Source organism: Coturnix japonica, chromosome Z, assembly GCF_001577835.2.
Source record: "Coturnix japonica isolate 7356 chromosome Z, Coturnix japonica 2.1, whole genome shotgun sequence".
Taxonomy (NCBI): domain Eukaryota; kingdom Metazoa; phylum Chordata; class Aves; order Galliformes; family Phasianidae; genus Coturnix; species Coturnix japonica.
Window position 1 is genome coordinate 15,833,847 of NC_029547.1, and position 26,132 is coordinate 15,859,978.

The following is a 26,132-nucleotide window of genomic DNA, read 5'->3' on the forward strand; positions in this document are numbered from 1 at the left end:
AAAATGTAAACTAGTAGTTAACCTTGGTTATAATTCCTTCTTACAGAAATGTTTGCACCTTTTTGTAATTATTTATTAAAAAAAAAAAAAAAAAAAAAAAGAAGAAGTAAAAAAAAAGTAACAGGAATCTACTTACAAAGTTATTTTTCAGAGATGAACTTTACTTCTGTGGAAAATAAACATGGTCAGTTAGCTTTTCCCTCACTGACCTGGTCATCCACTATAATAATAAATATTTCCATACAGTTCTTTTTTTTTTTTTTTCAGAAGTGGTTCCTCAGCCTCATGAAGTTGTTTACAGAGAGAAACTGCAGGAAGAAAAAGGTCTGTTTTCTTTAGGGAAAGGTAACTATGAGTTGATTTTACTGAAATATACAAAATTCGGAAGGAAATATGGGCAGATGGTAAACCTTACTTGAGTTTTTGCCAAGTGAGAGAGAACTCAAGGCATGGTTTAAAGTAAAGTGTGGGTCAAGCTTGCAAGGAATGCAAGAGGAATTTCTTTGGAGATTACAGAAAATAGATAGAACAGTCTGTCAGAGTCCGCAATAAAAGCAATTACAACAGAGAAATCTCAAAAACATACAAGATACAGACAGCACACTGGACAAGAATTGTATATTAAAGCTGTGTAAGTCTGCAAGACTGGCTGACCCATCTGCTGCCTGTATACTGTATTGACCTTGTTATGTTCTTTTAAGTGTATAAAATATAAAAAAAATGCAGGTGACCTTTATGAATTAAATCCTGTTTATAAACTCCCTAACTTTAAACAGATTAAGAAACAGAGGGGGTTTGGTTCAAAGCCCTGCTAAGCCTACCGGAATTTTTCAAGGGATATTGATAACATAAGTGCATATATCAGTAGCAAACAGTATGCAGCAGTGCCTGAACTTGTGGGACTAACCTGTCAAAAAACTTAAGACAAGTGTGAGGAAAACCTGAGTAATCAATGTCTACCAAACCTACACCTGAAATCATAACCAATAGCGATATGTTTTTCTGGAATACACAGATCAGCTTCTTGTTTTATATTTTCACTGCAACAATTATGATAAATATATTAAAACTGTAGTTACTATAGATTAATGATGATCAACTATTTTGTTTGTTTGTTTGTTCTATAACATATTTATTTATGTAGAATATTTTCAAGTATTTTTGTTCTTTTTTTGTTCTTCTCGCAAAGAGTTTTAAACATTATTTATTATTGCTAAGCCATCTACCAAATACAAAGTTCTTTGCAATGTAAAAACTGTTCTCTCTCAGGGATCCTGTAATGTAGGAAGACAGTATGTGAAAAAATTGTGGGGAAGAGAAAGGAAAGAACAGTCACACAGGTATAAGTCTTTCTATAGTGAATCACAAAATCACAGGAGTTGGAAGGGATCTCAAGACGTCATTGAGTCCAACCCCTCTGCTAAAGCAGGTTCCCTACAATAGGTCACACAGGTAGGTTTCCAGATGCATCTTGAATATCTTAATGGAAGGAGACTCCATAGCCTCTGTGGGCAACCTGTTCCAGCGCTCCATCACCCTTACTGTAAAGTTCTTCTCCATGATAGTATGGAACTTCCTATGTTCGAGTTTTATGCTATCACTCCTTGTCATATCGATGGACATCACCAAGAAGAGCCTGGCCTCATCCATTTGCCTTCCACCCTCCTTGTAGACACTTATAAACATTAACCAGATCCTCCCTCAATCTTCTTTTCCCCATGCTGAACAGACCCAGTTTATTCAGCCTTTCCTCATAAAGGAAATGCTCCAGGCCCTTTATCATCTTTGCGACCCACTGCTGGACTCCCTTTAGGAGTTCCCTGTCTTTTTAGAACTGGAGACCCCAGATCTGGACACACTATTCTAAATGTGGCCTCATCAGGGAAGAATAGAGAGGGAAGATAACCTCCCTTGACTTCTTGGCCACACTCTTTGTAATAGCTCTGTCTGCTATCCTGTCCCTCTTCTGTTTTCAACTCCAGAGCCTTGTATCAGTTGTCCAGGGGGACAGCAGGGCTTGGCGGATGATACCTCCTTCTGCTCAAGCAAATGAGGATCCATCCTTCTCCACGCTGGATGTTATCATATCCTTTATCCTCCAGGTGGGAAACTGGTTTAGTTTCTACCCCAAGCAGGGATTTAGGAGGGGACTGTTGGTCTGCATGTATCAGTTCAGACCTCTTTTTATCCACCTACGTCTCTGATTCATGATGGTCACCATGCTGGTACTGACAGGGAGCTCTCCCCTCCTGATGTCAGATGAGAAAAGCAGTGTGCCCTGCGCAAACACCACACCACACACTTCTGCCTTTTGCCAGTTCTAACTACAGTCCTTGGTCACTTCACTCCATGGGGGCTGCCTCTGTATCTGTGGGGTGCAGCCCCACTGCTGTTGGCCCTGCCATGCCATGTCAGAGCGCTGCAGTCATGAGCAGGGCAATGGCACCTGGCAGTTGCACACTGATGGGCTCTCCTTGCCCGCTGAAGTATTTCCTGGGTTCAGCATGGAATGTGCCCACCCCAGAGCTGAGTTCCTCACAGAAAAAGCTGTGAAAACAGTATTTGTAAATTTGATCATAAGAGTAGTTGAGGGAATGTGGAAGCAGATTAACCTGCAGAAGTCTTTTCTTTGATAACTTATCTTAGATAAGAATATTAATCTGTTAGAATTTGCTAGAACTTATTAGTATTTGAAAAATATGGTCTTTGTGCAGTATTTGCATTATTTAAAAAAAAAAAAAAAAAAAAAAAGTTGTGCTTTCATGAAGCTTATTATAGAAATGGAAATCAATATGACTTGCAAAAGGAACATGTTCCTGAAACAGAGGTTAATAATCCTAATAAGAGCACTGCCTTGTGCTCATCACATGAGTATGTTCTGGCATAGGAGAAAAAACTTTGATTCAGAAACAATGGCAACAGAAGAGAAGATGAAAGGAAGATAAAAGGAATAGCATGGGCCTAAATAAGCACAAGATGAATCAAAAAGAAGCTCATTTAAGTGTCTGAGTCTTCAGATTCTGACAGTGACTTCCAAAAGAAACCCCCAAAATACAGCTTTTATTTTATTTACAATGCCAAAAGGATAGAGACAGCAAAATATGGGAAAAAATCAGTGGGTCCTTCTTCCATCTATGGACTTTCTACATTAGAAAGCTGGATGTATTCACAAAACTCCACTTGAGGCACATAATCTACTCAGCTAAATTAGGATGTCTTCCTAAAATTCGTGGCTATGCACAGGAGATGGGTGTCTTCTGCAAAGACAAGGTCCATGTTAGGTGCCCCCCTTAACAGGAGTTTTTAGTAGTGGTGAACTTGGCTCTGCTAGCAGAGGCAGTATTCCTTGTTTGGACTGATGCACAATAGGCTTTATGTGACCAGTCACACAGCTAAGCATTTCTGAAGCCTAAATTGCAGGCCTTCTCTACCAAGTCTCTGAAGAGTCAAAATCCTGAGCAAACTTATCTGCGACACACCCACGGCACCAAAAAGGGAATATTTTATGCATAATAACAACACACAAATATAATAAAGTGGGATGCTGAATCTGTTTTTAATAGATATTTGCCTTCACCCTGAATAAGTTAAATAAGTCAAAACGGATGTATTAAAATGTCCAGAGTCTGAATTTTCATTTTACTTTTTAATACAGCTTTTGTGGAGTGAAATGTTTGCCAGGAAAAATTGGCCAATGCATGTGCTAGGTAGTAATTACTTGTAATCTGTTTTGAGAGTAGGGTAGCTAATACATTTCCATTAAGTTTTCAGGTGAACAAAACCTTTGTGTTTGTGTCTTTGACCCATTTTGTATCACTATGTATTGCAAATGCACGAGACAGCATGCATCTATTCAGAGATGACACAGAAATGAATAAATTTTTAAGATAATGCTGAGCTGAAAAGAAACAAAAAACCTTTATCTTTTGTTATTTGATCCACAACAAAATACATAATGACCGCAGATACAAGTTGTTTAAGCTAAGGGCAAGATCATTTCTTGCACTCCGAGCCTGCAGGTGGTCAAAGGTGGGCAAAAACTGTTGCCATTTGCCACACATGGAGCAGCCACAGCATGCATCATCACCTTAAGCAAGAGCATTGGTAGGAGAAAACTTGTTCTCTTCTTTCCTACCACAGACACCCATCCCAGGGTGTCTGAGATTCAAGGATACCTCTGTAGGTGTTGCACATCAGCAGGCTTAACACCAGGGCAAGCAACATACACAGTTCACAGATGTGAGCATTGCATTTAAGCATTCCTGGACATGGCACAGAGTGGTTGCAGTTTTATTCTGGCATGGAGTAAGAAGCAAACAGTGAACCTGAGCAACAGTTTTCCTATTTTATTTCTGCCATGTGCTGTGACCTGGATGAAGGGATAGAGCGCACCCCCAGCAAGTTTGCTAATGATACAAAAGTAGGGAAAAGTGGCTTACACACCAGAAGTCTGTGATGCCATTCAGTGAGACCTGGACAGGCTGGAGATTTGGATGGAAAGGATCCTTAGGAGGGCAAGTGTAGAATCCAAGAGAAATAGCTGCATGCAGCACTACAGGTTAGAACTGACCTATTGGGAAGGAGCTCTGGGGAGAAGGACCTGGATGTTCTGGTGGACAATAGGTTGACCATGATCTAGCAGTGTGCCCTTGTGACCAAGAAGGACAGTAGTTCAGAATCATAGAATTATTGAAATGTTTAAGTTGGAAGGGAGCTTAAAGATCACCTATTCCAACTCTACTGCAATGAATGGGGTCACCTATTCCTATATCATGTTGCTCAGTTCTCTGTCCAGCCTGATCTTGAATGTATCCAGGGATGAGACATCCACTTCTCTGAGTAGCACATTTCAGTGCTTCATCACCCTTATTGAAAAAATCTTCCTTATATCCAGTTTAAATCTCCATTCTTTTAGTTTGAAATTACGTCCTTCCACGTGTCATAGCATATCTTCCTGGAAAACCTGTATGCTGAGGTACATTATGAAGAACTGGCCAGCATGTCAAGGGAGGCTCTTCTCCCATATCCTATTGTGGTAAGGCCACATCTGAAGTACTGTGTCCAGGTCTGGGATCCCAGTTCAAGAAAGACAGGGAACTTCTAGAGAGAGTCCAGTGGAGGGCCACAAAGACAGTTAGAGGGCTGGAGAATCCTATGCTAGGATGCTCACCTGTCAACAGTGATTGCTATAGCATTACAAGGTGGCACTTCTGAGCCTCTGAGTATTGATGGGTCAAGCAGATCCAACAGCTGAACAGCTCATATACAAACTGCACCAGCAGCTTACTTAAGCATAATTGAGTTCTAAGCCTCTGCTTAGAGATGTGGCACGGAGAGGAGGAGAGCAAATGTGGCCTTCATGTTTCCAGGCAGCTTTTCTGTAGATGCCTGAAGGTGCGCTTTGTATCATATGATAGATACTCTTATGCACTTTTTTTTAATTTTAAGATATTTAATTTTCCATTATTATGCCAGCTATCATAGTTCAGTGTTAATTATTTATTAAATTAAAATTATTTTAAATTAAATTATTTTATTAAATTTTGCTAGCAACACTCATTTTTTTGGATCACATTAATGTGGTCCATACTATTGCCTTTCCTTCACACTGGTCAGAACACTCAGCAGTTACATCTTGAGCACTCATGACAGATGCTTGTTTGCCCTGTTTTCAAGGACTGGCAGAAACTCCACAGCTTCCCCAGGCAATCTATTCCTGCATTGCTCAAAAAGATGTTAATGCCTTGTGGTTAGAAATTGCGCACAGTGCAGTAATCCTGACAAATCCTGAAGGATTATGTGAGATGTTTTACAAGCTATACCTCTGTTTATTTAACAATACAGTGTTTGCCTTTCTCATAACAGTCCGATGCTCTTGACTGATCCTCAGCTAATCCCTCTCTCCTCCAATCCTATTTTGCAAAACTGGTTCCAAGTACCTCACTAACTATATTCTGTTCATGTAATGGATTGTTTCAGTCTGAATGCAGAGCTTTAGTCTTCTCTAGACTGAATAGCACACTCTTCTTCTATTGTGGATTTAACTTCTTCACATCTATTTGAATTCACACCTGTCCTTTAACACACCCCACAGATCCTGTCCTTATATCAGGTATAGATTTAACAAGTATTTATTATCATCTAAGTCACTGTTGGAGACAGTACCAGATTCTAAATGGACTAAGGTTAAGTCCAGATATATGACATGCACTGCCTTTTTTCTGACCCCCACATTTTTTATTCATGATAAATCTGTATAGGTTATTAATTTTCCCTTTGTTTTCTTGTAGCTGCCTGTGACTATTTTGGTTGTTTGATCCTTTTTTTTAAATTTTATTTATTTATTTTCTTTTTTCTTTTCTTTTCTTTTTTTTTTTTTTTTTTTTTTTTTTTTTTTTTTTTTTTTTTTTTTTTTTTTTTTTTGACTGGGAATTAAATTTCATCGAAAATCATGTAATTCTGCACTTTCTGTTTCCTTGTGTTTTGAAGACCAAGCACCATGCTTCCCCTCTATTCTGCCACTAAAAGAATGATAGAACCATAGAATCACAGAATCACAAGGCTGGAAAGGACCTACAAGATCATAGAGTCCAACAATCCTCCCATCATCAGAAGACCAAGTCCCTCCTCATCACAACCTCCCTTCAGGAAGTTGTAGAGTGCAATGAGCCTCCTCTTCTCCAGACTAAACAATCCCAGCTCCCTGAGCTGCTCCTTGTAAGACTTGTGCTCCAGACCCGTCATCAGTTTTGGTGCCCTTCTCTGGACACGTTCCAGGGCCTCAATGTGTTTCTTGTACTGAGAGGCCCAAAACTGAACACAGTACTCGAGGTGCGGCCTCACCAGTACAGGAAGATGATTACCTCTCTACTCCTGCTGGCCACACTATTTCTAATGCAGGCCAGAATGCCACTGGCCCTCTTGGCCACCTGGACACACTGTTGGCACATGTTCAGCTGAGCGTCAACCAACGCCCTCAAGTCCCTTTCCTTTTCACAGTCATCCAGCCACTCATCCCCAAGCCTATAGCGCTGCATGGGGTTATTGTGACCAAAGTGCAGAACTTGGTACTTGCCCTTGATGAACATCATCTCATTCACCTGAGTCCAGCGATTCAGCTTATCTAGATCCCTCTGAAGGAGGCAGATCCACACTATCTCCCAACTTGGTGTCATGTGCAAACTTACTGAGGCTATACTCAAAGCCCTCAACTGGGTCACCAGTAAAGATTATAAGCAAGATGGGCCCCAGTATTGACTCCTGGGGATTACCACTTGTAACAGGTGACCAGTTGGTCTTAACTCCATTAACCACTACCCGCTGGGCACAGCCCTCTAGCCAGTTCCTTACCCAAAGAAGAAACACCTGTCCAGGCCACAGGCAGCCAGTTTCCTCAGGATAATATTGTGAGAGACCATGTCAAAGGCTTTGCTGAGGTTTAAGTGCACTACATCAATAGGTTTTCCCTCATCTACCAGTCTGGTCACCCAGTTGTAGAAAGAGATGAGGTTGGTCAAGCACAACCTGCCTTTCATGACCCTGGGCTGGCAGGGCCTAATCCCCTTTCTAAATAACTCAAGTGACTTAGAAACAACTAGTAGTGGGTTATATTTTGCAGCAGTTTACAAATGACAAACGAAACTTAGTATTTTTGAGTAACATGAAAATATTTTAAATGATCTATTTCCATTTCAAGCTGATTATTTTCTGTTTATGTTTTAATTGTGATAACAATTTTGTCAGTGAAAACATGTGCAAAGGGCATATTTTATTTTACATGATGGACATTTCTTACTGCATTATCAAGTGGTTTCTTGACTGTAAATCATGCTCCTACATGCTTGAATCATGTACTTTTGTCCCTATAATCTTCAGGGACAGTCACCATACACCACTACTTGTGTTTATTCCTGCAAGCGGCAGTTCTGGACCCTACAGCATCTGAGCCCCATGGATTGTGCTGGCTGTTATTGAGGCCTTTTATCTTCATTTTTTGTCAGACTCTAAGATTTGGGTATGCTGTTATTTCCACACAGTAGAATGGAAACACTTAATGGAAACACTCTGCTATACATCTGTAACATGATTCAAAATACAGACACCCCCATATATTAAGACACCTAGTCTCTCAAAGTGACAATGACAGTGGAGTTTAGGCATCTAAATAATTTTGTGATTCAAACTCTGGATATATTTTGTCAGTGAGTGTATCCAGTTTCCCTTTGCTTTTTGCTTTAGTGCACTCACCAAACCTCACACTACCAGCAGTGTTTTTGGCATGCTGTACTATTAATGCAAATTAAATTACACTGCGTGACATTAAGCCACTTGGGATTTTTCCAGGGCATCAATTTAGCAACATGTGCTTTCAATCCCTATATGTTCTGTTCCCTTGGAAACTGAAAAAATACAAGAAATTAAACATAAGCTGCAGCTTTTTGTGTGTGCACAGAAATCAGAGATTATTTTCTTTTCAACAAGGGTTTGCATGTAATTTCAGGCATTGTGTTTGTATTTTTCTGAATGACAATGAGCAGCATCAGGAATTTGCAGACAGTTCCCATCCTGGCCTTTCTTTTTGGATTTCCATACCTTGCTTGTCTCTCCCTTATTCCTCTATGACCTTCCCATACCATTCTGGACTGAAAATGCCCTTGTCCACTTTCTCTCCCTCAGTGCTTTATGTTTATTTCTCCTTTGGAAAAACAAAAAACATAAAACAAAACTGTATTTAGAGCTTGGTCTTATGGGTAGCTAGGTTTTATCTAGCTGAGGTTTCAGCTCTGTGGCCACACAGCTGTGGCAAGCCTAAATTTCTATGAGAATAAGCACTTGGATCCAGATGGAGCCCAGCTGTGTTAGTCTGGTGAGGCATCCAAGGTAGTAAGTCCTTGGCCAGGCTCATCAGTTCAGGTGCAGCATTGGACTAATGCTGCCAGACTGCCTTTGGACACAGTCTAGCATATGTCAGCCTGCCTGTGTGTATGTCTCAAGTTTTAGGGCCAGTAAGAAAAGGTTTGTCCACGTCTGTCAGCATAGCAGTATCCAGCGTGTGAATGGGGCAGAACTAGGTCATATAAACCCAAAACTGCAGTACTTCACCCATTCATTTAGATGGTAACTTGACTCTGTTGGTGCCTCAGTGTTTGCACTTCTCTGGTCAACGCCCGATCATGTCCATAGTTCCACTGAATACACTTTTTAAGCTGCTGTAAATAAACTGAACTCTATTCCCATTCTCCCCACAAAACAACTCAAAACCTACAAGAACATATGAAAGTGATCCAAATTAAAGTATTTTTTTGAAATGCCATATTTTTTAAGCTAATTTTATTACTGTGGGGGAAATGGTAGGCTGGCACACAAGCTCTGACTCTTTTATTCATAAAAGCTCATGCCTTGCAAATAGCAGCTCTTGTGATAATGGAAACTCGTGCATGCAAACACACACACATCTGAGAGGTTGTGAAAATGTGAAACAGGGATAACAAAAGAGGTCGGAGGAAAAGAAATGTAGGAGTTTCTTTCAACAGGCTTTTAGAAAATGCCTATTTAATCTCATGCTTACTTCTAAATTAGGGGTGATTTGGCTGCTTCAGGCAATGCAACCTCAAAAAATGTTTCCAGAATGTAGATGCTGAAGACATAGCACACTTACAAGTACTGCCCCTCAGTATCTCAGTTTTTGTTCAGGGCCTGTTTTCTCAGAGAAAGCTGTCAGGTAATTCATAACTGTAAGTGTGCGTTATCTTTGAGGTGTCTTTATATCACATTTTGTTTTAGTAGTTAATAACACTGTAGCGCTTTTTAAGAGACTCTGTAAATTTACTTTTAGGAACATATTCTTTTTAATCAAAATCATCTGTTGGGCTCACGGACTGTTTTCTTACCAGAACTGTTTTTGGAAGCCTAACCAGTGTAATTCCAGGGATGATTCTGGCCCCACTGCTTCAGAACCTGGGCCTGCAGAGGGTCTTTTGTATAGCTCTTTGGGAGGAAGAACTTAAACTACCCATGCATACTCCTCTGCCAGAATTAGGCCCTGATTTTTGCAAACCACTTGTATTATTTAAACTTCTGCTTAACTTTAAGCATGTGCACACTGACAGAAACATTGAATTCTCTCTTCAGGTCCCCAGAATACAGGAGGCCAGAAAAGCTCCAACTATATGGTTCACATGGGGCTGGAGAAGAGGTGGGAGTAGGTAGCTGCTTGAGGAGCAGTCATATGGCTTTCTTCACCCAGGTGGGTAAGGGGTAATGGAATGAGAGGAGAGACAAGAGTGGGGAGGGCTGGAAGAGTTCTGTGAAGATGCTGCGGTAAAGGCAATGAATGGGCTACATTTAGATTAAAATGTGAGTAGCAGACAGCTTATTTTCTAGGAGGAGGAAGGAAACACAAAGCCTTTGGTATGACAAACTTTAGTTTACATGTTCTGCCATTCCTCTAACTTATCAGCAGTGCAAACTGAGTACAGGTGCTGAAGATTACTGGGGATTTTAACACCATCTATTGACTTTGCAATGAGAACTGTTTTATACTGTTGAGATGTCCGTGTTCATAAGTAAGAATAGACCTACTCATATCTGCAGAGAAGAGCTAGGACAAATTCCCTTTGGCTTGGTAGCCACTGCATGGGGACAGCAAAGTGTAAAGGTTGGCTTACAGCCCACCCTTAGTACATCTGTCATCTGTGTGCTTGAATGGGAAAATTATGAGCTTAGACACTTGGAAAGGAAAGCTGAGCTTTTCAAAACTATTCATAATATTGATATTTTAAAAAGTTTTTCTGAAATCCCAGAAGAAGCTACACCTTGGAGGAGGGAATGTAAATTGTTTTAAAGAACAGAAATCAGGAGCGGAACTAAGAAATCACACACACACAAACACAAAGTATTTGTAGGTTAAATCCCTAAACTAAACTGTTAATTTGAAATGGAGACATTTCAGTGTGGAAGAGCAAATGTAAGAGCAATAAATGCTATAAATATTTTACCCTGTACACCATGCTGTCAAATAAAAACAGAAAAATGAAGGACATTTTCTGGTTCCAACTGCTGACTACATTCCTTCTGGAATCAAACAAAAGTATAATTTGTTGATATATAACAGGCCATGTGTGATAGCAGCAAGATTTTAAAAGCAACTTTTTTCTCTCTCTCTCTTTCTTTCTTTCTTTCTTTCTTTCTTTCTTTCTTTCTTTCTTTCTTTCTTTCTTTCTTTCTTTCTCTCTTTCTCTCTTTCTCTCTTTCTCTCTTTCTCTCTCTCTTTCTTTCTTTTTTTTTTTTTAAAGACAAGTGGAAGTAGAGAAAGCAAATCAAGCTCAGCATTAAATCTTTCAAAAGATTTAACATTCAAGCAGAAGGACATGAGAAGATTGAAGGAAGCTAAATCCAAATTGCTGGGCAAGAAAGGTACAATGTAGGCAGAAAGGAGGTAAATCAGGGAGATCATATTTCAGAAATTGTTCTAGGAAAGGCTCTAAAATAAGAGGAAAAGAAAGCAATTCTGTCCAACAGGAAATTCTGGTATGTTGAAACTTACTCCCATTTTGGACTGGTAATAAAAGATGAAAAATTATTTATTTATGTATTTGGAGAAAAAAAAAAAAAAAGATGAAGTTTACATAAAAAGAAAAATTTTCTATCTCGTATTAATGGAGAGCTGTGAAAACAGTTTGTTGTCAGTGACTCCAATATCTCAAATCTAGTCAGAAAACAAGGTTGATTTTTAAACTGTCTTGAGTTTTGGTAGACAAAACCTCCTTCATTTGAATACTTGCTGTTGGTTAATTACTTATTTATAAAACTAAACTTTTCAGCTACCTGGATGATGCATAATCCATTTCCTAGACTTTGGAATGAAAATGCAGACTTTCAGCAGGTTTTGGCCTCACCTCAGCACTGTATAGGAGATTGCCTAAAGCAGCACACATGCAAGAACTGCACAATCACTTCTCTTGATTGCATAAATTGCAGCCCCAAGGCAAGCTGGCCCTGCTGGATGACTGTGGGGGGTTAAGTCATTCCCCCTGGAAAGCAAGAGCTTTCTAATTCATTTGCAGAAAACTTCAAGTTTGCCTGCACTGCTGAAACACCTTTATCTGGCTTTGACTACCCCTAATGTGTCAGGTGAAAATAAGGTATTCTCCATATAACCATCAGGAATGGATTCAGCTTTGGTTTCTACCATGTGTATCTGCCATTGTGTCTGGACACACAGTTTTCCACCATAGGGAACAGCAGTATAGCTTATTCATTGACTCAGTGTAGGAGGGAGAGGAATTGCCCTCTGACAGCTGTTGAATGAGTTGACTTAATAATGCAGGAAGTTATGTACTAACATGTGGAAGAATTTCCTTATGGTAAGGGTGACAGAGTGCTGGAACAGGTTGCCCAGAGACATTGTAGAGATATTCAAGACCCGTCTGGGCACCTAGCTGTGCAACCTATTGTAGGGTATCTGCTTTAGCAGGAAGTTGGACTCAATGATCTCTCAAGGGCCCTTCCAACCCTTGTGATTCTGTGATTCCCTGTAACCTTTATAACACAATGTAGAGTTAGTAAATGATTTCCCATCAGCTATTTTAGGCCACAATATTAAAATCTCATTTAAAAACTCACTATTTCTTGGGAAACAAACAAACAAAAACCAACAATTCATGAAATACAAAATTCTATACTTACTCCTCAAAACCTCATACATGTTTGTTCATGAACTGATGTCATCTGGAGATGTTAAGAATCTGTGTAAAATATAATGACAGCTTGCTGATTCTATACTTTTCCTTGAACCCTGCCCTAGTCAACATCTGTTTGCTTTTCTTTACATCACTCTGAATCTACATTTACCTGTCACTCTCCACCACATGGCTTTTTTAAAGATGGTCCTTATTAAACATGTTCTAATCCACATATAAATATATGAAAATATCTTTTTATAGTATTATATATATTTTGGAGAAATGAGGCAACTCAGTTTTTGTTCTTTAGTGGTGAATATTCTATACAATAACATATTCTCTGTATTTCCATCATGTTATAATAATGCTAAGGTAGCAAGAGCTTCTGTATCTATGGAGCTTTTGATGGAAGTGCAATTGTAGTTTTTGATTGTCTCATTTAAAGAACAAGTAGCAACACTTTGCCGCCCAGATTTAAATCTCCTGTGAACAACATCTGGTGTTCTTTAGCAAACTACTGCAAAGGCCATTATTCAATCTTTTATATGCTAATGACTTTGAATGCCGTCATTTTTTGGAAACCACAAAGCTATACAGTTCTGTCTGATGACACTGCCATTTGCAGTGTTGCTACTAATCCTGCCATGGCTGCTAAAGTAATGTGATATAAAAGTGTGGAAATGTATTGTCAGGAACCAAGTGCATGTACAACCAACTGTACAGAAATCATCTTCTTTCCAAACCAGCTTTAACACATCAGCTTTCTCCAAGGAAAGCTCCACATCATTTGGTTTTTAACAAATGGCTCTGAAGTAGGAGTTGAAAGCCATTTAAATCTGTATTGCATACTACACAGGACAATGTTGCATAAAGAATAAAAGCTTATTGTGTCGACACTGTGGCTATCTCTTTTCAGATGATTGTGCTGAATATCAGTCACCTTTCAATAGTCAGATTCATGCAGGAAGTAATTCAATAGTTGATCATTGTTTGTCACACACTTTGCTGCAGAAGACGTGGGGGTTGTTGTATTTTGAATGTATCCTGTTGTGGTTTTACAAATGGATTTCAAATCTAATGCTGGAAGATAAGATATTTGTTCTTAGGCCATTTTACAATGTGTAATACTAAAACTGCTTTATTTATTTGTTTATTTATTTATTTATTTTTCAGAAAAAATGAATGACAAGATGAAAGTTTACATGATGCTTATCTTAAACTACTGTCTGTGTGATTTTAATGAGGATTTACTTCTGTGTTTTGCAGCCTGCCTTCCATTTTCCATTCTTTGCTTCATTCTAAACTGAGCAGCCTCTAAGACATAGTGTGAACTACTATGGCTGTCACCTAGTACGCTGACAGGATTAAAAGACATGTTTGAAAGGTTTGCCACAGCTGTTCATTTGTAACATACACTGATAGACATGAGTGTATCTCATTCAAGCTGTTTGACAATCAAATGTGTAATGAAATAAAATCAATACCCATATTAGGGCTGACAGTTTATGAACACGTGTTCTTTTATAGGAAGCACTTAGTAACCTTTGTACTTTTTCTCATTAGTCACTTTTTTTGCTTCTAGACATTTATGCTGCAGCAGTAATGAGACAGACAAACTGACTCAAAAATTCTCTTCTTTAGACTCAAAACAATATTCTCACCAGCCTTTCGGGTTCTGTATTTGCTCATACCTTCAGGGAGAGCTGTCAGTGGGAAAATGAGAGCTCGTTAGGTTCGTGTTGAGGATGTTTGGTTGAGTTTGTGTTCAGAGTACGCACAGTTTATTTTACCTTAACTACAGTCTTTTTAGTTGCAGGCCTTGTGCAATTACTTTGGTATTTCTTTTTCTTGTTGGAAAACAAGAGCACTAATGGAATAAGATGGAAATAAGCTTAATGGGAAGGCTGCATATTCTCATCCTTATCTTATTAATCAGAAAATTAGATGCTCCCCTTAAGTTTCAATTGAAAACCACAGCCTTGATCAGGGCACGTAGTGGAAGGTGGCCCATAGAGGACATGAGATGAATTTGGCTCCTATCTGTACCAGAAAACATATTACAAACTTAAATCTGAATGTAGAGTGGTGCCACTCAGAGGAATAAGAGGAGTGTAAGCAGGAACTGATGTCTTTTTATGTCTAGTTTTATGTGGTTCCACTAAGCACTGTAAACCTGGCCCTGTCTCCAAGGAAGTTTAATCAGTAAGGAGGCAATGAGTAAGGCTAGAATAGGGGGTGAATATTTCTCTCCACTATTTCTCCCAGATGGTCTTAGTAAGTTTTATTCATAATCTGTGGAATAACAGGAACTGAAGTAGAATAATTTTAATGCAATGAACACATAACTGGGGAAGTCATAGTGTCAAAAGCAAAGGGAAAACAGAAAAGCTAAGATGAAATGAATTGGCAAACTCATATAGTCAGTAACAGATATGGGAATTGGACCTTGACTTCATATTCTTCAACAGTCCTGTGTCTGCTGGACTTGAGATACAGCAGCACTGAACAAACCTGACCGACTGTTCATTCTTAGGTTAGCAACAGCCATCAACCAGCTTTTTCATCTGTGGGTTAGCCTTTTCAAACTGAGTACAATGCAACCAAATAGAAATCATACCACATACATTTTGACTGGACTGCAAACTAACAAAGCTAGCAAAGTGTGACCTAAATTGGCGGTTCAAGCAATGACGCTTCAGTCATATTCAGGAATGAGTGCTGCTAAATTGTTGGTGGAAGAATGCTGACATCTAGTGGCACAGCTTTTTGCATTTTTCTTCAAAATCTGTCTTGAAAGGCCTTGGCAAAACAGTATGGTGGCATTTTCTTTTACATGCCTTACACATTTGCTTTTTAAAACTTGAACACTATATGCAGTATCAGCTTTCCAGAAAATACAATGAATTTTTCCGCTGTAATTGCTCCATTTATCAATGTACTGGAAAATAACAGTTATAGAAGAACAGTTCTGTATTCTGCAAATAATGCTGTATCATAGAACACTTTTTAAATATTGTGCTAACAGCCTAGACTTTTATGTATAAACTCATGTCTTAAGATCATGCATTACTTGCATCAGAATTACATGTTGAATTCTGTTCCAATATGCACATAGATTCAGGGAATAAATTACTCCTCCTAAAATAAGTATTAAGAAAGAATGGAACTCATTCTCATGCTGCTTTTCTTTCTGCTTTGGTTATTAATACTGTTTATGTGCCTAACTTTGTGCCAGTTAAAATAGGGTAAGATGAGTAATAACTAAACCCAGCTTTGTTATTCATTTCTCATTCAAAATCATGAAGTCTAGCCTGTCAAATTCATTGAAAAAAACACTGCTGGAAATGTATCTAAGAGAAGTTTAGGCGATGAGAGATAAAAAGTAGGGGTATGAAGAGAAACTAAAGTACCATACATGGCAGAAAATTAACCAGCGCCAGTTCCTGTTTTAATTGTCATAGCTGAAATGACTTAGTTACTAACTTGCTGAAAGTACAAGTAATCTTGGCCAAATAAACCTTCCCAGGATGTTTCTGGGCAAAGGACATTCCCAAAGAGCAATGTCTATGCACCTTTTGGTTTGGGAGCTAAGACAAGTTGATTGATTTATATATATATATAATGTATATAAATATATTTATGATACAACTTCATTATGCAATAATGAAGAATTCCTAAGAATTTTCAAAATACATTGACTTCATCTTTATTTGTCTTTGAAACCTTTGTTTAGCCATACATTGGGTTGCCAAGTGGACTTAGTATTAGTCATAGTACCTTGAATAGGCCATGTTGTTGTGCATACAATTATACATTGAGGTTATTGCAGTCCAGAGATATGGGCTGAAAGGAAAGATTAACAGATGGAAGCATGCTTAGTAGTGAGCTACTGAGATGTGCAGAGTTTGGAGCTCTTGCCCTGTGAGTAGAAGCTGAGTGATGAAGGCTTGTTCAGCTTGGTAAAGGGAAGTCTTAGGTAAGATCCTATTGGTGTATTCAGTTACCTAATTGGACATCTACGAGAGAACAGACTTTGTTTGTTTGTTTGTTTTGAGGAGCAGAGTAAAAGGCTGAGGACAAACAGGCATAAGATGGAAGTAAGAAAATTATGATAATGTACGATGATATGAGAAAAAATATTTCTACCACAAGGATAACTGAACACTGAAACAATAAATCCTACAGTCTCTATCATGGGAGGCATCCAAAGGTTGACAGGACACAGCTCTGAGAAGCCTAATCTAATGATTCCTACTTTAAGTAAGGCTGGACTGGTGAGTTCTGGTCCCTGCCAGCCTATATACTTTATAATGCTCAGATGAGGCCATGCCACATTTCGTGAAGTCAGCACTAGAAGGATATGAAGAAAGAAAAAAGAAAATGTCTAGTTATATGTTGTCATTCTTCTATTTAGAGACACAGTCTTAGCAACCATTTGAAAGCATGTCAGTTGTGAGTTGCCAGCCAGGTCATGTATTTATATTACAGTCATCCTCTAGACTGACTACCAGCTGACCATCAAACCCACTAAATGTTAAGTATGGTTAGGGAAGAAATTCTAGCTAGTTTCAGTAGTCAGTAGCTCTGAGTCTATCAATAAAGGTTTCTTTAAAGTATAGAAAAAGGCACCAAATTACCAATTATACTACTCTCAAACTTCTATATAAAACTTCTCAAAATTCTATATAAAACTGACTAAGATTTCTATTTTTCCTATTGTCCTGTGACAGAGGATCTTTGATTTTGCTTAAGATTTAGGGGCAGAAGACTGATCCTTGATTTATACAGGAACACAATCAACTGCAGAACAAAAGAAATTTCTTTTGAGTAGCTACACTGGTTTCAGCCATAACAGCTGAAACCTAATGCAGCTTAATTCAGATGGTGCTGTTTGGGGTGCTATAAAGTTGTAGAAGCTCTTTCATTTTGAAGTATGTGCAGCCTATCACATGAACTTTTCATTCCTCTAAAGATATCTGGAAATCCTATGTTTTTGTTGATGGATTTTAGTTAGGAAATATGATATTGGCTTAACCCTAATGCATGTATATACTGAATGGGTTGTTTAAATTATTATCCAGCAGCTGTTGCTATAACATATAATCTCTTTTAAAGTAAGCGAATGAGATAAATCATAAAATAATGAACATCTGTCAACAGTTCAGATTGTGTCTACTATAATATGTGGACTTTTACATAGTGCATACAGTCTCACTGTACTTAAGGTGACAAATGTTGTAGACTATATATAAAAACATATCTATAAAGATAGTAATCCCAACTGAAGAGGGCAGGAAGCAGTTGACACTCTCTTTACCAACGAGTCAGTCAGAGATAGAGAGTGTAAGCATGAATATGGCACTCGCTTTTTTCTCCAATGAATGTCTCTATCATGTGTTCTCTGAGAAATAATGAACGTTTAAACTTCTGGAATGTGTTCTAAACAGAGCTATGCCAATAAGAGGGTGAAAAGACCTTCAAGAGACATCTATTCTAGTCCCTAAATACCCCATACATATTAGTTACTCTATTAACTTTGTCTATAAATAGGTGAGTTCTGGTACTAGTCTGAGATTTTGTAAGTTACGAGAGGATGATGCAGAGTCCTCAGTAAATTTATTTTGTGGATCGAGACCTGCATCACCAGCAAAACTTACAGCTACACAGGCAATTAAACTTAACTGATTAGAAACAAAGATATTCCTGTTTAGTGGAAATCTAGTCTTCGTCCTTCAAGATCATCATAAAGAACAGGGATCCAAATCTGTCCAAAAATTGAGAGACACTGGCTAACACTGTTGCTTTGTGAAATTCTATAATAAACTTAATTGTTTAGAATGATACTTTGAAAAGTGTGTTGTCTACAGCATACTGAAAAGTACACTGCAAAACAAACAGACAGTTTTTATGTACAGGTAGGATATGATATTTAGCGCAGTGGAGCTTTGGTCTTCTTCTGAGGCCTTAAGATTATATTAAAATAAAATAAAATAAAATAAAATAAAATAAAATAAAATAAAATAAAATAAAATAAAATAAAATAAAATAAAATGAATACCCAACAAAGATAAATACGTTTTTCACATCTCTAGAGTCTCTTCACTCTGAACTTTTAGAAGTGATTTCTGACCTGTTTTCAAGTTGTATAATATCTAACTTTCTATGAGAACTGGCATGAGACATCACTGTCTCACAGCATGTACTCAGATAGGCCAACAGTTTGCCATCAATGCTCTAGAGTCTGGAACTACAGCATCTTTTGTTACTCTGTCTGCAACAAAATCCATGGCTAGTATGTGGCTCCCTTCAGAGATTTCTCATTTGGTGTACTTTAATTTCATTGTAATTTCCCATCTCACCCTTCTAAATGATGCTGCAGATCTCTGAGGAGGGACACAGTGTTGGTACAGCAGCACAGGCATGAAGAAAAACACACAAAAAAAAAATAACAGCTTAGCATGTACAGGAACTGAACACTTTTGCAGGAGCTGCAAAATTGCAAGTTAATCCCACAGGTGCTCTCCCACTAGACTTGCTGTTTACAAACAGTGGACAAGTGGGAGGAGACATGGTGATCAGAAGCTATCTTGGGCACAGCAACCACAGAATGATAGAGTTCTTGATTCTTGCTGAAGTCAGGAGGGGAATCAGCTCATCTGCTACCTTAGGCTTCTGGAAGACAGCCTCTGAACTGTTCAAAACAATGGTTGGGAGAATCTCTTGGGAGTCAGTCCAATAAAGCAAAGGGGTCCAGGAAGGCTGGTCATTCCTCAAGAAGGACATCTGAAAGGTGCAGGAACAGGCTGTCCCTGTGCTGTAAGATGAGACAGTGGGGAAGAAAACTGGCTAAAATAAATGTAAAAAAAGAGCTTACCATCTTTGGAAGACAGGTCAGTCAACTCAGGAAGAATGTGTGTTACACAGAAAGAAAATTAAAAAGGGGAAAACCCTGCATGAACTTAATCTGGCCACCACTGCTAAAGACAACAAAAAATATTTTTTACAACCATATTAGCAGCAAGAGTACAGCCAAGGAGAATCAGCAGGGGATAAGCCCTATCCAGCGCAAGTTCTCTGCTAAGGCACATGGAAGATAGGGACGTGATATGGAATAACCAGCATGGTTTCACCAAGGGTAAATCCTGGTTGACCAAACTAGTGACTTTCTATGATATAAGTTTATCAAAGGACAAAGGAAGAGCCACTGTTGTCATCTATCTGGCCTTCAATAAGGCTCTTGACAGGGTACCTCACAATATTCTCCTCTTCAAATTGGAAAGAGATGGATTTTAAAATCCTCAAGTGACCCCCCATTTTAACTCAGTCACATTCGTACTTGACTTTTATTAATATTCTAAGTCTTCACCACAAACCGGCGTTTGCCAACCTGTACATTAACAAATTCTTTCAAAATCTGAGCTCCAAACAATGGAATTCAATCTCAAGCGGGACCGAGGTCTCCCGCTACCCCCTTCCCGTTTCTCAGGAGGCGGCGGGAAACCCACAGCGCATGCGCACAACCCACGCCGCCCTTCCCGGAGCCGGGCGCGTGGCAGCGTGACTCATTTTAAACCCCCGCCCTATTTTGTTTTCCCGGCACCGCTCGCTCTATGGTACGGGCACTCCGATTGGTGGTTGCCTCTTTCACGTGGTGTCAGCCGTCCAATCGAGCTGCTCGTGTGAGCGCCGTGCCCTTCCGCTGTCTCTCAGCTCTGCAAGATGGCGGCGTGCAGGGGGTGGCGGTTGATGTGGCCCGGCCGCCGCTGGTTCTCTCAGGACCCGTCCGTCCCGCCGCCCGCCCCCGCTCCCGCCCCGCTCTACCCCCCCATCGTGGCGTCCCACACGGCGAAGAGTAAGGCGGCTAAACGGCGCCGCCTGGAGCTCTTCTACCAGCAGGTGCACGAGGCTGCCACTATCGAGGAAAAGCTGCGGCTGTACGGGAAGCTGCAGCGCCCCAAGTACATGGTTTACCCGCAGACCTTCGCCCTCAACGCCGACCGCTGGTACCGGAGCTTCACCAAGACCGCCTTCGTGCCGGGGCTGCCGCCCGCACCGCCGCCAGCGGCCGCGAAAGCACCCGAGGCTCGGGCGGGGTCCGCGGAGGCCTTGCAGCAGGGAACCACAGCGGAGGCCTTGCAGCAGGGAACCACAGCGGAGGCCTTGCAGCAGGGAACCACAGCGGAGGCCTTGCAGCAGGGAACCACAGCGGCTTCGGGGCCGGGAGCGGCGGCACCGGGGGCTGGAGGTTCGATGGAGCCCCCGGCCGAAGCGGCAGCAGAGCTGGACATGGGAGCGCTGCGGGACCTCGCGTGCGACGCGCTCCTGCAGGAAAGCTTCTACCAGAACAAGAAGCGGCCGTTCCTCTACCGGGACCAGGACCACACGCCCGCGCCTTTCCTCACACAGCTTGTTTCCTCTCTTGCCGCTTTTCTGTGCAAGCGCAACCCGCTGTTGGCTGCCTCCTCTATGGGTGCGGAGTGGGGGTGGGTGGTGGGAGAGGGATGCGGGCTTCCTGGGCAGGGCTGTGAGTGCTGTGGCAGTGTCACTAGTGCAGTGTGTTCAGCGCTGCTGTTGGTCTGGTCACTGCTGTCCCATACGGTGTGAGTGGGTTTGGAGTTATCTTGCTATCCTGTTATGTTGGTGGGGATTAAAGTACAAATATGTGATCTCTGTCGCTGCTTCTTTACTCTCTTTCAGACCTAAACCCCGAGGTTAACTATTACTGGCATCATGGCGAGGAAGTTGTTGTTCATGGACATCGAAAAGGTAGAGTCGATCCTGTGCGATTTCAGATAGATGATAAGCCTCACCTCCAGATCCGTGTACCAAAGCAGCTTCCAGAGGTGTGAATATTTTCAACAGCAAATTAATAACGTGTCTTTTCATTTACATTTCTGTTGCTGAAGCCATGTAGTAGTATGTGGTGTAAGATCTACAAGACCTGCTTAATCATAGTATGTTTCTGTGTCTTAATACTCTTATTGCTTGCAGTGAAAGTAAATGCTGTGTAGCTATTGAGAAAACCTTCTGAACTTTGTATTAGTCATACTCATGCTTTAGATATGTTGTTAGCATTAGCTAATTGTTGCTTTTAAGTTTCATGGTTGTGCCAATAAGTGGAGTCAAAAATAAGGAATGTAATGTGGAGGGTATTTTACCAATGAAGGAAAATAAATAAGATGATGAGAGAAATGAAAATTAAACAAAGAATGAGAGCATGTATCTAGTGTCTGAGCTTAACCGTTGATTTTTGAAATTTTGACTTTTATGGGAGGTGATTCAGTATTCTGACACTTATCCTTTATGTTCACAGAGTGCTAAAGGGGATGTTACTCCCTTTTCATCGCACTTAAAACTGTGCTCCACTTTCTGTAAATCATTTGTAGAACTCTTTCCCTACATAATGGAACAGTTTGCTTAGGCTATTATGCACAGTTTTTTAAACAAGTTTTTTTGCTAGAATTGGTACAAATATGTGATGCAAGAAGTCCCTGATGCTATTTGTGATTGATTACTGCCTGCACTGTCGGCGCAGCAAAGGCCCACTAATGTTAATAAATGGAATCAGTTAAATGCTGTGATTCTGACAAGTTTTTCTGAGAATAAACTCATTAATAAATGGTAGGAACGCACAAGCATGCTTTAATTTTCTAAATCACTAGTTTATAAATATTAATGGTTATGTTCTATGATGCAGTATTATGTATGGGCATCTATCTTTTTTACTTAGCACCCCTTAAAATATTTCATAATTCACAGCAATGACAGTAAGCTCACTCTTCTTCTTCGAGTTAGTTTGACTGCTGTTAGAACTGCTTTTGTAACTAACAAGTGCTGTTTCACATGAGTGTTTAAATTTTACAAAAATTCAGACATGAATATAACATGCATGTGTATTAACACTTGCTTTAAGACAGTGAAGAAGTTCTGTTGCAAAAATATTCTCAGTAAGTTATATATAACATATATACATATATATATAGAGAGAGAGAGGGAGAGTGAGTGTCAGTGAACACGACTTTCACCTTCTTGTGCTTGACCAGAAAACTGTATTCTTCCTGATATCAGAAACACGGGTTACACAATGTCTGTTTTTTTCTGTTTCTTTCAAGATTGTACCACTGGAGTCAGATCTTGGAGATGTTCCAGTTATTGATCACAAACCATCCAAACTGCCATTGTTCAAAAAACAGTATGAAAACAAGGTATTTATAGGTAAGACTTTCTGGTCATGAAATATTAGCTGGTTTTTTTTCTATGTAAAAAAAAAAAAAACAATCTCCCCCAGAAATCTTCTTTCAGCAGAGAGCTACCTATTTATATGTTTATATGTAATACATGACTGTTATACATAATAAACAAATATCAATAGATAGTTCCGTATCAGTTATATAATGAGCAATGCCATCCTCTTGTACTTATCACATTTTGTATTAGGATTTGTTTAAAAAAGTTGAGTTGAATAGCAGTGCATCGGAAGAACTTACTTTGTATTGGTACGTATCCTTCAGAGATATTTTGTGAACTCTGGGAATTGGGCAAGCACTCAGTTCTCACACTAAAGGAAGAATCTCAGTATTTGTATGGATTTTTGGTTGAGGTTTAAATTTTCTGAGGTTTGGGCTTTGATAGTGAATAACTATGGGTTGTTTGGTTTCTGTTTTTTGTTTTTTTGGTTTTTTTTTTAATTATGAGGAGCATTCTGTTACTCATTTGTAATTTCCTTTTCTTTTGGTGGATACAGGATCAAAGGTAGCAGATCCATGCTGCTATGGCCACACCCAGTTTCATCTTATTCCTGATAAACTGAAAAGGCAGAGGTTTATAGTAGCAAATCTTGAGGATCAGATTGAAGTTGTTTATCGAGCTAATGGCATTGCAAGTCTCTTTGCTTGGACAGCAGCTCAAGCAATGTATCAAGGTAAGACAGTCACTGTAGGATTTAATGCCTGATTGTGTAAAAACAAACAGAAAAAAACACCTGAGGACACATGGATAGATAGATTAATTTTACTCATACATCTTCCTCCAGGAAATGTTTCATTTTTTTTTTTCTTCTGAGATACTGCAGTTCTAAAACACGTGTATAATAACGCAGCATAAAAATACAGTCAGATTGACCTGTAGCATAGGTAGCAGATTACAGTGTGCAAAGTGCCAAATGACGATCTTTCTCCTCTTAGGGAGTAAACCAAATGGAAAGCTGTGGTGTGTGGTTGTTTTTTTTTGGTGTGTGTGTGTTTGGTTGTTTTTAGGATTCTATTATGAAGGAATTATATAGTTAGTATTTTAGGGAATAAGTGCCTTCTGAAAATATCATTAGTGTGATGGTAATTTCGCTTTGAAATTTTAGGCTGTTCAAGAAACAGAAGCTGAGATTAAGATGTCTTTTAAATTCTTGCCAGGTTGTTTGAAGCATTCTAGTTAAAAAAAAGTTTGTGTTACTACTGTAGTTTCTCACACATTCTTTTGCTGCACTTTTCTTTTCATCTGCTGTTGGTGAGAATGAAAACCAGAAGTACCAAAGAAAGCAGCTCATAATAGTTACTGCAGCTCACCTCTCGATTTGAAATAAAGAGAAGGAGCCCTTTGAATTTTTTTTCCTTGAAGGAGAAAATTATCTTAAACAGGAACATTTCATTACAGGTTTTGTCAGTTGGTGATTCTTCTGACAAATAATGGTACTGTGTCAGAGTTGAATTTGAAAATTTAAAAAAATTAAAATTTTCAAATTTAAATTGTGATCTGCTGTTCTAGTGAAAGAAGGATTCTTATTCTCAGATACTCTATTAATGAAACTGAGAGGAGTGAGGGAATGGTGGAGAGAAGTGTCCTGAATCTGTTGAGAAGGGGAGAGTAAAGAAATGAAGAATGAAGAAAACATGTTAGTTCTTGGCTTCTCAGTTGCCAGTATCTATACATTCCAGTATGTAAATATCATAGTTAGTACTACATTTACATAAGGAAAGCTATCTTCTGTTGGAAGTGTGATGTGCTCAGTACATTCAGCATGACATTCACAAGACTGTATTTGTATTTCAACACCGAGCCAGAGAAGTAGAGAAGAGCTTAACTCATGTAAATATAATTCAGTTACTGTTACTATAAGGTGCCTGTGGTTTGTAGGTTCAGTTGTGAGGCAACATGTTGAATTAAAGAATGTCACCGTGTGTGCTGGCTGATTTGCATAACTATGGAAAAACATTTTTTGACTGCTGATATGCAACACAGATTATTTGAAGTATTGATTCATATTGACATTACATTCTTGGTGTTGTATGACAGATTTATAAAATTATATGTATGCATGCAAGCTTCTGTTTTGAACAACTGTTTATTGCCCTGTGAAGTGTGGAATAGTTAAGCCATTTCCCCTCAGATCATTTGCAGGCCTTGGATGTGTTAACAGCATACATAGGTAACTTCAGAATGTCATATGATTTTATATCAATCAGCTTGTGTTAACACTGTAATTGATGTCCAGGTCTTAAAAGGAGCTATGTACAGAACCTAGTTATGCTAGCGTGTCTCTGAGCTCTCTGATCTTGGAAAAACTTTTAACTAGTGTCTGTGTTTGATCTTTTTTATTTCAACTACTATTTTTCTGTATTTCAGAAGCAGGATTTAAATATGTACACTGATGAGAACTGAGTCCTGTAACCAGTGCTTTTTATTTTTTATAGGGTTCTGGAATGAAGCAGATGTGACTCGTCCTTTTGTATCACAGGCTGTAGTGACAGATGGAAAATACTTCGCTTTCTTTTGTTACCAGTTAAATACTTTAGCATTAACTGCAGAAACAATTCAGAAAAGCTCTCGGAAGAATATCTGCTGGGGAACTGACAGTAAGCCGTTATATGATGTCGTTGAAGATGGTAGTGTGAAAGGCTTTAATGATGAAGTTCTTCTTCAGTTGGTTGGTTTCCTGTTAAATAGACCAAAAGAGTTATAAAACTATATCCCTGTTCACATACCTGAACTTCTAACTCTAAAGTATGGGCTAGAATATACCATTCTTAGCCAAATATGTTTAGCAAACACAATATACAGACTTCATTATGTTTGGGACATATTACATGCTTTTAAATGTATTATACTGTACAATGAAAAAATGTCTAGAATACATTTGTCTCTTGTACAACAACTATTAAAAGCATATTGTATTCAAAGTCACAAGAATACTTTCTTTCAGCAGATCTATGCTTCTGTGTTGAGCTATTGTAGCAAAATATGGATTCATTCAGCTGTCTTGTCACTTACCTATTAGCTTCTGTCTTCGTGTTCAGGACCAGTGGAAACTTGCTACTTTAGTGCCTGGGAGGAAAAAAAGGTTCTTTAGTGCTTATTCAATCACATAACTGAACTTAGAATAAAAAGTGTTTCTTACCAGTGAATGATTGGCACTTCAATTACATGTCAGGTGAAATTTTAGGTATTTATCAGGAAGCA

General features: G+C 39.1%; 1 protein-coding gene across 1 annotated transcript; it reads left to right on the plus strand.

Moving 5' to 3' along the window:
* Positions 1-20,366: 20,366 nt before the first annotated feature.
* Positions 20,367-25,862, plus strand: MRPS30 (mitochondrial ribosomal protein S30). The gene is made up of 5 exons (XM_015848685.2): positions 20,367-21,153; positions 21,381-21,526; positions 22,796-22,898; positions 23,428-23,604; positions 25,367-25,862. Exons 1-5 carry the CDS (start codon positions 20,403-20,405, stop codon positions 25,633-25,635), a joined length of 1,446 nt encoding a protein of 481 aa, XP_015704171.1. The 5' UTR covers positions 20,367-20,402; the 3' UTR covers positions 25,636-25,862.
* Positions 25,863-26,132: the final 270 nt, after the last annotated feature.